Below are 13,430 nucleotides of genomic sequence, written 5' to 3' on the forward strand. Positions count from 1 at the left end.
TGATCAATCTAGCAATGAATGCTTGGATTTGTAGTGCAAATGGTCATCATAAATAATATGTACTTTATACATCCCAGAAAGAGAACCAGGAAGGTTTGATACAGAAAGGTGTGTTCACCTGTCACAACCTGTTGTACAGCTTCACAGAGAACAGGTGGACTGGTTCTCTGAAGAATTCTTAATGGCAGCCAGGAAACATAAATCTGAGAGAGAGTAAGCTGCTGCCTCAGTAATGTGGAATGGAGTGGGTGTGGTGTGATGGAGAGCAGTTTGTTCAGTGACCTCCTGTCTCTCGCTGACTCAAACACCCCCAGATTCTGGTCAGTTATGATTCTAGTCTTGTTGATTAGTTTTTTCATCTGCTGGCATCTCTGGCACTGATGCTGCACCCACAGCAGACAGCAGTGAAACACTCACTACCACAGACTGGTGGAAGATCTCCAGTATCTTGTTTCACGCATTGAGCCTCCACAGAAAATAGAGTCTGGTCATCCTCTTCTTGTACACAGCATCACGGCTGGTCCTCCAGTCCACGTTGTCATTCAGTGAACTCCCAAATACCTGTAGCTGTCCACTGTTTCCACCTCATCAGCCACGTTTTTAATGGGCTTATTCACATTTTTTCCTCCAGAGAGCCAACCACCATCTCCTTCATCTTACAGACATTCAGAAGGAGACAGGACTGTCTCTATAGTGCTAACCAACTTAACCACAATGAAGTTAGCTATTAGCTAACAGAACAGTATCCAAAATGTCTTGATGACTGTGAAAAGAGCAGGCTAAAACAGACAAAGTGAAAACGTAAATAAATCAGTAGGATGACTTATTTAGCTGTAAACCATTCATATCTATTAAAAGAGGGGTTGTTCATTTAAACCTGAATTGCCCGAAGCTCCTTCTTCTTGGAGAGCTGCTACAGTCTGCACCAGCCGGCTATGCTAAGGTAAGCTAGTAACCTTCCTGGAAGCAGCTTTAAAACACAAAATGTCCCAAGTAGATCACGTTTTTTGCAGATAGTTAACACAAACTGTCTGCAAGGTATCTCCAAAACGAACTCACTCTGAGATCAGCTCAGTTGTATAAAGCAGAGATGTTTAGCTAGATAATAATTCATATTCAGCTGCACTGTCAAACAATAACAATAAAAGTAACAAAAATAAAGGTTAGACTAATTAATATTCGCATTTATATTAATTAATTAGTCATTGTAATGTTAACACAGATTAATTATGTGTCTGAATTATATATATTATATAAATAATGCAATTAGGGTTGCCAACCGTCCCTTAAAAAACGGAATCGTCCCGTATTTAGAAACAAAAGCACACGTCCCGTATTGAGCTAATAAGGGACGCACTTTGTCCCGTAATACAGTGAGAATCAAAAGTAGTCTATAAATGTTAATGGAATTAACGCTTTGTTTGAAAACATAATTCCCAGCCCCTCTCCTGCTTTGTGACCAATGAGCTGACAGCACACTTATGACAATTCGAGTATGACAATTCAGATTATCTCATTGGTCGAGGAAAGGTCGCTTGCGGAGAAAATACCGGAAGACAACAGATGACCACAACAACAAGCATGGCCAACAGGGAAACAAACGCCGACACTGCGGTGCACGTCTCGGATGACAGTACACCTAAAGCTGGGCAGACACTGCGATTTTTTTCAGTCACGTTATTCAGCTCCTGCTCAAACTGCACGATTGACTCGCAGGGATTAGAAGTTTGCAGGTCACGATGCAGGGTCTCACACTATACGGCCCGATGCTCTGATGCGACCTGAGTGCTCACACTGTGCCTCCATAACATGAAGGTTATAACAGAAAATCTGTCGCTCGCTCTCTCTGTCTTTCACTCACACAGACACACCACCATCAACTTTGCTAAATTGCTAATGAAAAACATTGATCAGGCAGCTGTGATTGAGCAGCAGAGTAAATCCAACTATTTTCACGGTTGTTGTGGTCGTGATAATTTTGTGATGCCACATCGAAAAGGCTCGGATGAGCTTTCCAAAGTTCTACAAGTGCCTCCATCACTTGTGTCCAGATCACACGCTGCACAGCCGTGCTGCGCCGTCTTTTTCACCGATGTTTACGTGTTTGCGCATGAGCAGTGTGAGCGGCTGTGGTGACACCCTCACGAGCGATTGATGATCGGGAGCTGGTCGTGAGGTGTTAATCGCTTCTCGTTACCCCACGTATACTACACGATGCACGATGAAGGCCAAAATCGGGCCGATCACCAAATCGGTCGCACGACTCAAAAATCGGCTCAAAATGGGCCAAAAATCGCACAGTGTGAGCCCAGCGTTAGAGCAGCAATGTTTGTTCCCCTCAGAGAAAGAAAAGAAAAAAGGCTGCAAAAGTACAGGGAGGACTGGGAAAAGGAAAACACCTGGCTGGGAAAGTGCACGATAACACCTATAAAGCGCACTGCACTGTGTGCCGGCGCACTTTTTCCATAGGCATGCTTCTATTGGTGGGCACATGAAGAACATGAGGGGCGTGAAAGCTCGGGGAACCCTTAACCAATTTTTTGTCCACCAGGCCACGGCAGAAGCAGATATGATATGTAAACACTGGTTTGTTGTTTAAACCCTCTGGTTAAGGTTAATATGGGCATGTGCAGTGAATATCAGCGCTATGTGGCCAGAAGTGTGATAATATCATTTATTTTGTGTAATAAACAACTGCAAGGATGGATGATTACAACAAATAGATGAATAATACATAAAAGTAATACATAGATGAATAATGATGATGAGTTAAGATGCGTAATCATGGGAACAAGCGGGTTTACAAACAGGAGCAGCTGATTAGCATTAGAAAAGCTGAAATAATACCTCAACTGAAGCCAATTGTACTAAATGCACTATATGTGCACTGTTACAAGAATATTTTTCGTTCTATTGCTTTCTATTAATTTATATAATTTTAAGTTAAGCAGGACAGAGTTCTTTTAAAGAAAGATTTACTTATATTCTCAAAAGTTAAGCATGACAGGCTTCTGTTTAAGAAAGAGACCTGTTTTACTGTGTTAATGTTGTCATTTTGAGCTAAAAATAAATGGCTAAATGATCATTTGTTTCCCATATGGTCATATCACAAAGAATATGCATCTGCTTAAATCAAATTCAAGTCAAATGGTTAAAAAATAATTTCACACACACAAAAAAAGAGCTACCACACTGGGAAGGGTGAAGACAACTGGGTTGCCCGGCCCTGGCCACGAGGTGTCCCTTATTTATTTTTCAGGGAGTTGGCAACCCTAAATGCAATAGACAGCTGTAGTGATTTACTGGAAGTGTGTAAGGTGGGTAAAAACGTGATAAATAACCATAATAGAGAATCAAATGACAGTGCTGACTGAAAACTTCCTGTTGAAGACAGGTGGCATTTCTTTGTAAATTCACTATAAGGCAGAGTACTCGCTCAAGTATTGTAAGCAGACTGTTTTCTCAGAATTGTACTGCACACCACAGATATATGATGTTTTTCAGGTAATTTTCCATAAAGAGCTTGTGCACTGATGCACGGAAGCATTTTTGATGAAATCAAAACCATTTTTAAAGCATTCAAAATACTGCGCTTGGTTAGTGGACATGATGATGTAGTATTTATCTTTTCCATTTAAAAGCTGAAGATTACAAAACTAATGAGAGGAGAACTAAGAAGTGGTTTTGAACGGCACATGCAGTCAAGGGTTAAAGTGACAAGAACTCCACCTGTCAATAATGACACTCTGCACTCTTCTTCAACATAACAACTGCCTTCATCAGAGAGTTTATGGGTGCAATGACATTTGCCTTTTTTTGTTGTTCTGCTTTTATAGCAATATCCCTCAGTATATAGAGAGCGTTGCAGTTTTTATATAAAATAATAACTTATATTAACTCATATAACTTAATCAGTACACATCAGAGCATAATCTATTTAAGTTAAAAGATAACTTACCAACAATAAGTTCAAATCTTGTTTATTACTTTTAACATTAGTTTACAGAAAAACATCGATACAAAACATTAACTAAGGGATTATTTAATCCTTTGCATTTAAACATTTTTTGACACACATACTGATTGTTTGTGTCATGTTATTATTTGTATAGTTATAGTGTCGAGTTTGGCTTTTATTTAAGTAAAAATACTGTTTCAGTTACATGGAATTTGTATGTGCAAGCAGCCAAAAGAGATTTTCCTTCTGCAAAGGACAGAAAAGGTTAAAACTAACCTGAAACAGGAAAAGCAAAGAGCTGTGATATGGGCGCAAAGGTCACATGAGGAGAGAGCAGTAATGTTTAAGGTTATCCCTACTTAAACCTGCTGCAGGTGTGCTTTAAACAAAAACTACACTGCTTACTCTATGAAGGCAGAAAAAAAACTGAAAAAAGTGCCATGTATTGGATTTTAAATCTAAAATATTCAACTTTTTGTGTCATGTAGTAATATTAAAAACACGTGTTTGAGGGTTAATCTTCTCTGTAATGTACAATATAATGCACCTCCTGTGCTGCTAAACTAATAAAACATTACAATTATAATTATATACATAAATTATTGTTCTTTCTATCCACATGTTTTTGTAACACCTGGGTTAAACAATTTTAAGTGATGCTCGTGTTTGATGCTGATTAAAATTGATGGTGCTTTACAATCCGAACAGACTGATTTGTCCTTTTTCCCAAATTTTGAATGTTAACACTCTTCATCAGAGCTTGTGGCTTCTTGCAAGATGTCATATTGTATATTCTGTCATTTTCATCAGTCATTCAGTCAAGCTAAATGATCAGATTCCCTGCCAATAGTAGACCAATAAAATATTACCATTAGGCTAATACGTCTAAAAATGCCTAAAATTTAAAATGGAAACTTGTTGTGTATATTAAAATACAAAAAGGCAGGTATGACACATATTTCAGTATAATTGTTAAATGAATAACTCTACAGTTTCTCTTGATCAGTGTGTCTGAATAGTCGTCTGAGGCTACGACACCTGACCTGCAGAGCAACGACGTTCACCAAAAATGAGACTTTTTTTAAAAGTCAGCTTAAGACGTGTCTGTTTACTCGAGTACAATGTACTTGTAACCCGTTTGTACCAGTTCTGCTTAATGCATATTACATTTCTGCCTTTTCATTCCCGTATTTGTCGTAAATCCTCTTTTATTCATAATGCATATCTTTTTTCTTTTTTTTTTGCTTTAAATTAGAGCAGTTTTTTTATTTGTTCCATGTTCTTTGTTTTTTCTTTCATCTCCCATCGTCTTCTTTTTATTGGATTATTTCTCTGAAAAACACTCTGTGGCTGTCTATGAGCGTTATAGAAATAATTATTGCGTGCATCCTTGGATAAATCTATAAAGCCATATCCTGTCAGTCACTGATAAAAATGTTTTTTGTTTTGTGTTGCATACTTCAGCTGCTCAGTTCTAGTCTGCTAGCTTTTGCTCAAATGTGACACCACGAAACACTTCAAAAGCTGGCTTTTAATTTATTTATTTTGAAGCATATGATAAAATTTAGTGCGATGTGAGAAATGCGTTTAAACAACCCAAACTCGCTGTCACAACATAGCCCATTATAGGGCATCTAGTTTTCAGCCCAGGTAGAGCAGACACCATATTTAACCTCTGGATCTGTTAAGCGATTGGAAATATTTAAGATCTACAACATCCAAACTCAGACATTGGAATGTCTTTGAAGAATGAAGGCATTTAGATAAAGCTCAGAAGTTTTGCAAAACGACATTGACGTAGTTAAATTAGTTAAATTAGCCTCCCACACAAACACCCATTAGAAATAATGAATTAAAGAATTCACATTACAATCTAATTGCATCAAACAATTCTGGAAAGCAACATTTCACCAGCGGATTGCGATTCACTCAAATGGTGAATACACGCCTCAGATTAACATTTAAACTGGTTAATACAAACATATGTAAATCGTGTCAAGTTAAATTGTATTAAAACTACACTGTACATATTCGCTAAATGTATTGTATATGTCTAATATAGTCTGAATTTGATTTGTATCCAAAAGAACACGGCTGTAATAGATAAAATATTAAACTCGCCACTAGAAAGGATAACGTGTATCTTTGTCATTTTGTAGTTCAAATCTGTATTGTAACATTATTGTTCAAGATTAAAAGAAGATATTCTTGAGAGGAAAAAAAATGTAAAAATCCCATTTACAATAAATGTAACTTTATTGACAGTAAAAAGTTTTTTAGAATATCGAGGGGCGCGCATTTGTAACTGCAAGAACATCTTTGAAAGCAACATGACTTCTTTTTTTTAAAATAATGAGGCAGTTGTACATCTTGAACTTTGAGGTAAAGTGTTTTGTCATGTTACATCATTCACAAAATATTGTATAACATTGAGTCCACACAAGGAGACAAAAACCCATGCCTCACTTTCACTTCTTGAAATTACTTCACATTTCAAAAATAATTCACAATTTAGATAAAAGCAGAAAATGACAAGCACACATGCTATATTCCATTCACACGCACACACACGTTTCTCTACTTATCAAACCAAGTGCATTTTTAGATTTACTTTTTTTCTCAAACAGTTTCAAGTACATTTTGCTTGCTATTAAAGGAAATCAAGTTAAAACTATGAAGCAGCAAACCCACAATAACAAGAATACTGAGTTTGGTCTCATTCATGTTCCCAATATTAACATTGTCAGATAACTCACCATACTGTAGCAATAAGGTATTTGGGTGCTATAAAGAAGCAGGAGGTAACATTTCATGGACTTGAGGAATATGCTGGATAAGTTTTGGAATATAGCTGATTAAATACACCAAGGCTGAAACAAACAACACTAAATAGATAACCACAAGTGACAACTGAACATATCCAAAGTGATTCATTGTTAATTATTTTTTAAATAATTTATTAACTCACTTATATTATGGAAACTGTCTAAAATCTCAGCTTTAACCGCTGAGTGCGAAACCACAAAAGGATGGTTTTAGTTGAACTGATATTTAATTATCAGTCACACAATGCAGCAAACTTGAGTGCAGACCGCTGTAGGACTCTGTAGAAGGCCGGCTTCGTTAGAAATATACTGGTGTTGCAAATTAGAGGACCAGTTGTTGTGAGTAATATGCGATTCATCAGTGCAGTCGAACAATCAAGAAAAAAAATTGTAAAAGCCATCAAGTGCTTCAGCAAAGATGTTCATATATAAGCAGGGAACCTAAAAGTGCAATCCTGTATAGGTATAGCACCCTGGGCTATCTCAGTCGGGCTCTTAATGTACACTGCATGGCTCATGGTCTGATCTGCACCAGTCTTCTAAGGCTCACTTTAAAATCCAAAGCCAACTACTTTTTAGCTATAATTCAGCCCTGAACTGCCATTTTTGAGTTCATTTCCTCTTCGATTTTCCTTTGAGTTGACTCCACAAACTGTTAAAACCATGCTGTAAACAATATGTATTCCTACAGCAGCGCACCACTGTAGGAGTTAAGGCAATCCCTTTCTGTGCTTTGTCTGTGACCAAAGCTCCTCCTGAACATAGAGGCACAAAGCTCTCAGTGCATATTAAGCGTACCTGACACAATTCACAAAATACCCTCCGCAGCAACAAAAATGAAGCTCTTAGTGCACGCTAAGCAATATATTTCTTAAAATGTACATGCCATGTTTTTCTTAACCGCATCTCCTAAAAGTGCTAACTACTCATAATCACTTAGGAAAAGATGGCTAGTCAAGATTTTTGAGCACCAGACCCCCCTAATTTTTTTTTTCACTTAAGAGGAAATCCCCAAAGAAGGCACTTTTAAAGCAAAACCAGGGGTTTTGCAGTATGATTTGATATGGGAGTGCAATCAATCGTAATTTGTCTCTGCTAAACTTTGACTGGTGCAGTACTAAGTTTCTTCACTCGCGTCTGCCTTGGTACAATAAATTCTCTTACAATAAAATCACACAGGATTTAAAGCAACTGATCTGGTGCAGAACAAACGTGAGCCAACAACTTTATAGAGCAGCAGTCACCTCTCCTCATCCTGCCAGCGTCCCCTCTCCTCAGCCCACCTGGTGCTCTCCACGGCTGATGTGTGATGAGAACTCGTAGCGGTCCTGGCTGCGGTGGCCACAGATGTTGCATTCGAATGGCTGGCGGAAGCCGTGGCAGCCCATGTGGATGGTAAACATGACATGGTCCAGAAAGAGGATGCGGCAATGCCGACAGTGGAAGGAGCGCACCTGCCTGCCATCCCGGTCTAACACCTGCACAGTGTCCCTGGAAGAAATGGGCGAGCCAGGGCTCCTCTTTACTATGGTGGGGGGCACAGGACACGCTCTCTCCCACTCTGGGTCCAAGTCTTTGGCCTGGCTGGGGCTGGAAGTGGGATGGCTGCGGGGCAGTGCTGAGGTTTGGTAGTGGAGGTGGTGGTTGTTGGAGGTACTTGTCGGGGCAGCAGCCCTTGTGCTCTGCTCTTCTGCTGTGCTCTCTGTGTCTGTGGAGTCGGGGCAGCCGTTGGGTGAGGTGGTGTGGCTGTGTGCTGTTGGCTGGTCATCGCGGCCTTCACCTGCCTCCCGCACAGCCAGGCCAAGAGACATTGGTGCCAGCCCACCTCCGCCATGGGCCCGAGGGCCATGAGGGGTCACGTTGCTGCCGATGGAACCCATGACTGTGCGGAGCTCAGACAGGAAGGTGGGATGGAGCTGAGACAGAGCAGGCGACTCGTGGTTCTCACCTTTAACCCTGGCACAGTGTAGCTGTGAACCGGCCAGCACAGTTGAGTTGCCAACAGACTGTGAAGTCATGAGGTCTCCCTCTTTTTCAGAGCCAGACGACAATTCGTAAGGTGCTTCGAGTGGGTCAAGGTGCATGTGCTTTTCGCCTATGAAAAGAAGAAATATCGGTTGAAGCAAAGCGTGCCCCAAATTGTTAAAAAAAAGATATTTGACCAGCTGTCTTGGCACAACTGAATCCCAGTGTCTCCATTTGGCACAAGGATGTAAAACTGCTTAGCTCTTATGAAGCTAAAAATATATGTCACTTGTACTGTATAACATAACAAAGATATCAAACAGAATAAGAATAGGCTTACTAATATATTTCTACTTCTACTTCACTCAAAAAAAACTCACCCAAAAACTTCTGTGGCGTTGACCTCTTACGTTTCGTGATGCTTATAGCCAGTCGATCCACAAACTGGATTTTGTCATTGGTTGGCTGGAGTTCAGGTTTAATAGCTGTCCCCATATTTACTGACTCTTCACCTACGAACAGAAAACATCAGTCAAACATTAATCTATTGCCAAATTATGTGTAAGCTAGCATTTACAATATGCATGAAGTCAGAAATGAGTTAGTTTTATGTAACAATAGTGAGTTTTATGTTATATGCCATGTATTACCCTTTGCTGTCTGTGTGTTGACAACCGCCTTTTGGTCCAGACTCTTTTGATAAGTATGGCAGCGCTCCAGATGTTCCTCCAGTGTGCTTTGTTGCTTGTAGCTGCGGCTACAGTAGCTGCACTTGAAAGGTTTTCCCACCGTCGGAGAAGGAACTGTAATTCAAAGAAAAAAACATTATATTGATTTCATCTAGAATAGCTAATAAGTTGCCATAGCTGGTGGAACTTGTTGAATAAATATAGGACTAATTGTTGTTTATTTATTTATAGTTGGGGGAATTTTTTTGAATGAAAAAAAGGTTTGGATTTCCCCCCTGACTAGCAATTCCTGAAACTGACCTATGTTACTTGACAGAAAAAAACGCCTAAACCTTTACCGCAAGGTTCCACCCTAGTAAGCTGTCGGAAAGACTGACGTCAATTCACTGAAATCCAGTTTGTAATCATCTTTTCTTTGAAAATGAACCTTTTGAGACCTGAGGAGAGCGACCAAGACCTACTGTAACAAGACTGTATTTGAACACCTGTGAATATCTGTTCAAGAGCACCAGCAGGATTTCCTGTTTTGATACTGTTAAATGTCATATTCTGTCATGTGTTTTACAGAAAACTCTCATAAAGACCTATTTCCTCTGAGATAGAAAGAAGGGGGAAATGGACCTTTCTAATAGAGCTCCACTTTTACTGCTTACCTCTGTGTCACACATTGCACGTGTTCACGCTATGGAATCGTATTACTTTGCAGCAACAATAACTAAACAAGTACATTTGTGAAAAAATCTCTCCATGGACTGTATATGATGTGTTAGGTGCTGTTGTATGGCTATAAAAGCCCAGAGCTCTCAGCTGATTCTGGCTGTTCTCCATGCTATCCACCAGAGTTGTCTGGCCAGATTATGTATGTAGATTCCAAACTGTCCATATGTGATGTGAGTGTAGCACTTGACAATCTGGCTCAAGTGTTAAAGAAGAATAATTTTGCTGTTTGGGAGGTCACTCATTTACCTGCATGTGTGCGCAGATGTCCAGCCAGTGCATCTCTCCGACGGCAAGCGTAATTGCAAACGGGACATTTGAAAGGCTTCTCTCCTGAATGCAATTTAATGTGGCGCAACAGGTTTCCCTTCTGGGTGAAGGAAGCTCCACACTGGTTACACTGGAATGGTCGCTCCCCTGTGAACACATGGATGGAAAGAGGATGTGAGATGCAAATCCCACTGGGCATTGCACTCAACTGATACTTGTCTTTCATTTATTTAAAAACTGCCTTGCTGGGGGGGGGGTCCTTCTTTTTTTTCTTACCTGTGTGGCTACGCTTGTGCACCATCAGCACGTTAGGTCCAATGCAGATCATCCCGCACACCTCACACTGGAGCTTCCCATTGGGCAACCTGATAGGTCCTGGTGAAGCCGAATTTGGACTGGCCATCTCACTGTATATGCTTGCTAGGTCTCTTCCAGCCCCAGCAAACTCTGCACTGGCTTCTTCCATGGGGTCTCCCTGGTCATTATTCCCGCCGTCGATCCTCACAGCCTCTTTCTTCTCTGGCTGTGGAGCGCCATCACTGCACAACTCAACCTTGATGGAGTTTGCTTTGTAAAGAGAGAAGGAGAGGAAGAGATATATATTTACTTACTTATGTAACATGAAAAAGGTATTCTATACAACCGTATGGCTGCAATGTAACAAAGGAATGATAACTAACCACTAAGGGAGCGGTGTGGTGAGGACTGCTGACTGTTTGGAGATCTCGCAGAAGGGCCCTGCAGCCCGCCATAAAAATCCTGTTCTGTTGATGATTCTCCTCCATTACCTGAAATACAAATATGCCCACGTTATTAAAGTAAACATGAAAGTCTGTAGACAGCACACACCAGCGTACAGTAGTTTTTCCTTTATATCTACAATTACCTTGTGTGTATGAGCGTCCATTGCAGTCATCAGCATTCATTCTCTCACCAGATGCCTACAGAAATACAGTTTAAAGGCAGACTGTAAATACTATGGTTTGCCATTCATAGTTATACTTTCTGAATCAAACAGACTGAAATTGCACTCCTGTAAAAATTCTGTATCACACCTTGGATAATTATATAAAATGTACTTTTACACAACAGCCTGTTGCTTCAAGAATATGGTTCAAAAAGAAATAAATAAATGTATGCTTTCTCTAATAAGTTCACTTAAAAAAATGACAAAGTATTATAGTAAACTTCAGGTCTCCCCTACGATGTCTGTATCCTTTCGATTCTTCTCCGCCAAGCAAATGACTATGAGAGGCTCCACATTTATGGCCAAGAGAGCTGAAGGAGGAGTTAAAGCTCGCAGAAGTAGAGAGGATAGCTGCCGAGGCTTTAACTATGAGGCATTCCAGTGTGCAACCACAACAAGACTATGTGCCTGATTTGATACTAACAGTGCACTGTATGTATATTAGATTACATTACAATGTTGAAGTTATACTGCATTATGCTGTATTACATTACATTATGTATGAGATACAACATAGTTACAATATTATTTTTTATTGATGGATCAAGTTTGTCAATTTGCACTTATTGTTTTTATTATTATGATGATGATGATGATGATGATGATGCAGTAGGCTGAATCTATGCCAGGCCTCCATAAAACGATTGTTACACAGCAAATAAAGTGAGGTATGCAGACTACACCAAGACCAGACTACACAGGCGTTGCTGAGTTACAGCGTCTTCAGACATACAGTAGCCTGTGCTCACTGTCATTGACCAGAATAGGCGATGCTGTAACGATGAACACAATTTCAAAGACGAGATAAGCAAAAGCACAAGACGTTCAAGGCTGCACCTTTTGCTCAAATGGATGACAGCAGTGGACAGAGGAGACTTTGGAGTGATCGTGGAGGGAGGGGGGCGGAGACAACACATCACAGGGAAAAAAAATTAATATCCTGTCATTGGCCGCGCATGGGGAGCAACAGGCGCTGATGCAGCCGGGAGACGCGCCAGTCACACCAGGGCACGGCGATTAAAAAAAACAAAAAAGAAATAAAAGAAAAAGAATAATAGAAAAAAATAAGGGACGCGCACCATTGCCGCCCCTTGCTTGACAAACCTTGCTGCCCCAACCCGAGCGACTATGTGCAATAAAAGATATTCCTGCATTTACAAATAACTGCCATGGCTCTCCACACGCAGGGTAGCTACTTGTTTTAGCTGCTCGCTGGATTTGCTTAGTTCTGACAACAATCGGCTCACAACGGCAATTTGTTGCAAGAGTTGCGATTGTCCACGTCCTCCGCATGAACGCGGCTGTCATCCAACACTGAGCACGTCAAAACTGGCCTGGGCTATACAATGTTTCTCATGAGCCGTTGCTATGGCACCCGACCACACGACAAATGGCATTCACCCTACCAACTACTAAAAAACATGCCGTACCTCCAAATTAACACCGACGGATGGTCTTACCAAGAGCCGCAGCGGAGTCCACGAGCCTCTTCCTTACCTGGCGACCGATCGGTGTTTTCCTTTAATTGTCTGAATAGCTGTTTGTTTTCCCAGGCGGCGACAGCATCTCCGGGATTTTTTTCTTTTTTTTTTCTTTCTTTCTTTTTTTTTTTTACCTGGGAATCGGAATCCCAAACAACTTCCGGGCCCATGCTGGGATACAGACCAAATAATTGTACAACAGAGCTCCTGAGTCGGTGATTGCCGAATTCATCGATGCGTGTCTTCTTTGCGGAGTTGTGGTCATAATGAGGGTGAAATGTGTGCTTTTAGATCATGTCGGACTCTGCACCGCAAATTGCTGCTGCGCATGAATATATTTTGTGAAATACTTGATGCAATACGCTGAGTGACCCTCAAATGTTTAATAAAAAACAAAAAATGGCATATGTAAATATACAGTGCGCCTGTATAAACACTACATGTACACGCGTCTTACAGAAAGCAAGCAGATATTAAAATAAAAGCAGGTGAAATGTTATCATGAGGTGGTTTACAATTACACTTCATCTTTAGCCCCAGGAGGTGGCAGCAAACTGC

General features: G+C 40.4%; 2 protein-coding genes across 7 annotated transcripts in view; both read right to left on the minus strand.

Annotated features, from left to right (window-relative positions):
- wnt10b (wingless-type MMTV integration site family, member 10b) overlaps positions 1-8,131 on the minus strand; it is a 29,001-nt gene extending 20,870 nt beyond the window's left edge. The window contains exon 1 of one of the 2 annotated variants that reach the window (XM_085259898.1): positions 8,028-8,131. In XM_085259898.1, coding sequence (XP_085116024.1) covers positions 8,028-8,037 — 10 coding nt within the window. In that variant the 5' untranslated portion in view covers positions 8,038-8,131. Of the gene's footprint in view, positions 1-877; positions 1,006-8,027 lie in introns of those variants that run through there. The other variant, XM_085259897.1, reaches the window with a different exon arrangement.
- Positions 8,058-13,373, minus strand: ikzf4 (IKAROS family zinc finger 4). Of its 5 annotated transcripts, none has more exons than XM_085259890.1 (8): positions 12,889-13,373; positions 11,311-11,365; positions 11,105-11,212; positions 10,701-10,991; positions 10,404-10,571; positions 9,399-9,551; positions 9,129-9,260; positions 8,058-8,878 (listed from the first exon to the last, which is right to left on the minus strand). In XM_085259890.1, exons 2-8 carry the CDS (start codon positions 11,348-11,350, stop codon positions 8,058-8,060), a joined length of 1,713 nt encoding a protein of 570 aa, XP_085116016.1. In that variant the 5' UTR covers positions 11,351-11,365; positions 12,889-13,373. The 5 variants fall into 5 exon arrangements, with proteins under 5 accessions (XP_085116016.1, XP_085116011.1, XP_085116014.1 ...); XM_085259885.1 differs by having other exon boundaries at positions 12,852-13,373; XM_085259888.1 differs by having other exon boundaries at positions 12,822-13,373.
- Positions 13,374-13,430: the final 57 nt, after the last annotated feature.

The sequence above is a fragment of the Mchenga conophoros genome, linkage group LG20, assembly GCF_057382185.1.
Source record: "Mchenga conophoros isolate Kocher_MC1m ecotype Shallow Benthic linkage group LG20, M_conophoros_male_GT1.1, whole genome shotgun sequence".
Lineage (NCBI taxonomy): Eukaryota > Metazoa > Chordata > Actinopteri > Cichliformes > Cichlidae > Mchenga > Mchenga conophoros.